The sequence below is a fragment of the Ptiloglossa arizonensis genome, chromosome 7 (assembly GCF_051014685.1).
Source record: "Ptiloglossa arizonensis isolate GNS036 chromosome 7, iyPtiAriz1_principal, whole genome shotgun sequence".
Lineage (NCBI taxonomy): Eukaryota > Metazoa > Arthropoda > Insecta > Hymenoptera > Colletidae > Ptiloglossa > Ptiloglossa arizonensis.
The window spans coordinates 20586491-20590871 of record NC_135054.1 but is presented as its reverse complement, the minus strand read 5'-3'; the positions used below and the strand labels follow the sequence as shown (position 1 = coordinate 20590871).

At 43.7% G+C, this 4381-nt stretch overlaps 1 protein-coding gene across 1 annotated transcript; it reads right to left on the bottom strand.

The window, feature by feature from the left end:
* Positions 1–1696: 1696 nt before the first annotated feature.
* LOC143149677 (uncharacterized) lies at positions 1697–3808 on the bottom strand. The gene is made up of 4 exons (XM_076317247.1): positions 3629–3808; positions 2434–2630; positions 1925–2035; positions 1697–1835 (listed from the first exon to the last, which is right to left on the bottom strand). The coding sequence occupies exons 1-4, from the start codon at positions 3806–3808 to the stop codon at positions 1697–1699; spliced, it is 627 nt and encodes a 208-aa protein (XP_076173362.1).
* Between the last annotated feature and the right edge of the window lie 573 nt (positions 3809–4381).

The window sequence follows — 4381 nt, the reverse complement described above, 5'->3', positions numbered from 1 at the left end:
ACCAATTTCTTTAAAAAGCAATTTATGCACCCCAACATAACCTATTTACTCTGTTTCATTTCTATTCTATTTTTACCTCAATGTGCATTTACCTTCCCCAAAAAATCCCAGTAATATTTCAATCGGATGGTTCTCTTAAAAAAACATAGATATTATTTCGTAAACGCTTCGAACTCGAAACGAATCGAACATAACCTCTCGAGTGATTTCTAAATGGTTGCAACGATACGTTTCAATCGACTCTGGCGCGTTGTCCGCAATTCTCGTTGCATTCTTGATCGAACGCGGCGTTCGAGTGAAATGCGATCGCTTCGAAATTGTTCGAACGGTGGCGAACGTGGCAATAATTGCAGCCACGCGCATGGATTGCGTCGTCACGCGGAACGTCACGGTGCAACCGGTGCAATAAGCCGGTCGAAGCGCGTGTGACACGTGCGTCGCGACGCGGAGCGTCGCGTTCGCCTCGCCCGAGTCAAATTGACCGAGCCGTGTCTACCGAATGTATGTATATTAACCGTTTATCCGCTCACCGTCTCTCAGGTTTGCGACGTTTACGCTGTTAAGGGTTTCAAATGGCTCGGTATGCCCCCCAAGGGCCGAAGAACTTCGTCGATGACAAGACAGGGATTTATGGGAAACGAGATAACACGAATCGTCCGTCCGGAGCGTCTATCAGTGTCTGGGTATCCTCAACGAGGTTGTTTCTAAGACTCCTTTTGTGTAAAAAATTCAAGAACATTATTTTCTCCCCGAAGAAATGATCGAAGTTGAATGAAAATTCGGGCACATGTGTCTTGTCTAATATTCTTCCTCGAAAGTGATCAAAATTGGAATATTTGGATCGGAAATATTCTCTTTAGGTAGGTTTGCGATGGGAATATTTATATATTCAACACTTAGGGTCGATGGTCGTTTGTTCTTTGGTGTGTGCCTTTTTTTTAAAGGTAATCAAATTTCTTTCGAATAGTCAAGCGATAGGTCTTTGGAAAGACTGTTTCTACATTTTTTAAAAGAGGAAGAAACTTACGGTATTTTCATTTACGAATGATCAATGGTGGCACTAGTGTGTCGTTGAAAAAATTCTCACCCTGTTTCTTTACGGAATTGTCAAGTTTTCACGGTAAAGTATACAAGGGATTCTCGAGAGTGAGTGCTCGGAGAAAATACAAAAGAGTATCGATTCTTTCGTTCGAAATTACCAGACCCTCGAGTCGACGAACAGCTGACGGAGTCAAGTTTGCTCGCGATTAATTGGACCGATGGGAATCCAGGCGTAGACGTTGGCCCGACTCCCTCGCAGTCCTCTGAACCTTCTATTTAATTTTTTCCCTGTGTCATTCCTTTACGAACGAAACGTTCACTGTCTCGCGTCGATTTGTTCCGTCTCGGTGAACCAACCCTTTCGTCTCTACTTCAATTACACACCCCGGAGAAATCGACAGAAAGAAGCCTGTTAAGGACATCGAATTGGATCGAGTCGACGACAGGGACGCCATTGTAGCTCTATTTCTGACAATTACTCATTTCCTGCTCTGGCTAACGATAGACGGTACTTCGGACCCGCGAGGGACCATTTTTCCACCGATGACCGATGAAATATCCCCCCTTCTCTTGTTTCGAGGAATTTTCGAAATCTCGAGGATCGAGCTCCACACCTGGACAGGGAAAATGTTCACGAACGGAAATATGTTTATTGTCAGACCAGTGTGTCCGAATACAAGTTAAACAATAATAATTTCAGCAACGAGAAGGGACACGAGTAAGCAACATCGCACGGTGTCTTCGTTCTGTACGCGATGTCGTAGCGATCGGTTCTCTCCACATCCTCGATGTTCCTGCAACGAGAGATTGTAAATAATTCGAACGTCTAGTTACGAGTTACGAAATGTTGTACTTTGTACGGAGGGATTGCGATTTTCGGTACCTCAGGATTATACGAATAGCGTCTTCGACGAACGAAAGCCCCGGAGGGCTCAATAAAGTCTTCGCCTCGCAAATTGTCCTTAGAACGCACTCTCGACCAGGGAGATTTCGACTGAAACAGATTCGTCCTTATGCTGTTGGAATATTTGAGATTTTACGGAGGATAAAGTAACGTTGAATAATAATATTACGGTTATCGATGTACGGATGGATACTTGGTCATGTTACGTTACCTTGCGATGGTTTGTAAAAAATACGTCTTCTTAATAAGTAATATGAACATAAATCCAATGTAATCTCAATATTAATTCTTCCAATATTAAGATTCGAAAGCATCGCGCGCCCTCTGTGCGGAAATTTCACAGTTCTATTTCTCGAACACGGTGATAGAACGCCTTAAAGGCGTTTCATCGCACGCAGGGACCGCGATCGAGCACTTACAAGTGTTCGTAGCGTTCAACGGGCTGATTAACATAAATTTTCAGAAGTAATCGATAACTTATCGCGTACCTATTCAATGCTGTCTCGAAGTTGGCGTACAATTCACGGCGATGACGTCGCTTAATCATCCACGGCTTCTTGATAAAGTACTTCTTCTTCTTGAACGTCTCTTGGGCTGGGATTGGCCAGATCGTGTCGAACTCGAAGTCGAGGTACCAGCTGCTGGGCAAAGGGAGCTGAATCGATTCCAGCGTGGACAGAGTCATCTAAATAAGAAATAAACGAATTAGCACCAGACTATTACTCGTAACAGACTAGAAGTACTTTAAACGGGGTGATTCTTTCATGGATACTAGAACCACTAGAGAGAATGTCAACTCGTTCGATTCTTCACTCTGTATTAACTCCAAAACTGTACAAATCGTACAAAAAAAAAAATATTATCAATATATAATTCTCTACTACAAAAATTTGACACTTTTCCTCGTTAATTATCTCTACCTTCCCTCGATAAAGGGCTAGTATCCTATTTTCTACACAAAACGACACTCTGCAAGGATCTTACTACAAAAAGTACACCATTTCACTTCATGCATCCCTTTATTCTTTCATGGATACTCGAACTATTAAAGAAACTGTTAACTCGTTCGATTTTCCACCCTCTATTAACCCCAAAACTGTACAAATCGTAAAACAAAAATATTATCAATATATAATTCTCTACTACAAAAATTCGACACTCTTCCTCGTTAATTATCTCTACCTTCCCTCGGTAAAGGACTAGTATCCTACTTTCTCCACTAAAACCGACACTCTGCAATGATCTTCCTACAAAAAGTACACCATTTCACTTCGTCCATCCCTCGATTCTTTCACGGCTACTCGAATCACTAGAGAGACTGTTAACTGCTTCGATTCTCTACTCTGTATTAACCCCAAAACTATACAAATCGTCCAAAAAGAATATTATCAATACATAATTCTCTACTACAAAAATTCGACACTCTTCCTCGTTAATTATCTCTACCCTCCCTCGGTAAAAGGCTAGTATCTTATTTTCTACACAAAACGACACTCTGCAACGATCTTCCTACAAAAAGTTGTAGGACCACACCATAAGTCCTACACCATTCCACTTCGTCCATCCCTCGATTCTTTCACGGCTACTCGAACCACTAGAGAGACTGTTAACTGGTTCGATTCTCTACCGTGGATTAACCGCAAAATGGTATTCTCGAGCGGTCAGTGAACACGACGCACTTACCACGAAAGCGCTACCCTTTGGAAACGTCAGTCGCCTGCGTCTGGAGAGGGTCGCTGACGACCTTTGACCGGAGACGGTTAAGACGGTGTCGTTACGGTGACACGCGGTGTCCCCAAGGGCCAGCTGCACCAGGTTCAGGATCTTGAGAGCGAGAATCAGCACGAGCCACGGAGCTCTCATTTCACGGAATCACCGAAATCAGCCCGTCTCGCGGAGCGGAAGACTTCAGACCTCTCCTGGGAGTCGCCGTCCTAGGGAGTTTTTCGCGAGTACCGGGATGAACATCTTTCCGCGTTTACGTGGTAGCTGCGGTGTCCATTCCGCGTCTCGTTCGCGAACTGCCACCATCAATCGTTCGTGACCACCGAACGTCGACCACGGTTGTTTGATCATCGAGTTATCGACTACCAGTTACCTGTTACGTTAAACACCGGGGACCAATTGGTTCCACACTATGGCACAATCAGCTGCTAATCATCTACGCGAGTTTGTTCGTTGCTTATCCGAGCTGGTTACGGATATTTCGTTTTTAAGAGTTATTTGTCTTGGTTGTTAATTCCTGGAAGGTGTACGATCGTTACGGAGAGTGCTAATGGCTCGAGCCGTGACCTGGAGTCGAGTAACGTCGCGTGGCATTGCCGAGATAAGTGACCTACGAAGAACTTATCGTACAGATAGACCAAGGAAGAAATAAAAATTAAGATACAAGAGTTCATACGCGATACGATACCGGAGAATTTCAAATCGTAATAT

Excerpts from the sequence above, each read along its gene's own strand:
- LOC143149677 (XM_076317247.1), bottom strand. The coding sequence starts at position 3,808 with ATGAGAGCTCCGTGGCTCGTGCTGATTCTCGCTCTCAAGATCCTGAAC. Across the intron at positions 2,036-2,433 it reads TTCGAGACAGCATTGAATAG|TCGAAATCTCCCTGGTCGAG; the intron begins GTACGCGATAAG and ends AATCTGTTTCAG. Across the intron at positions 1,836-1,924 it reads GCTATTCGTATAATCCTGAG|GAACATCGAGGATGTGGAGA; the intron begins GTACCGAAAATC and ends CTCTCGTTGCAG.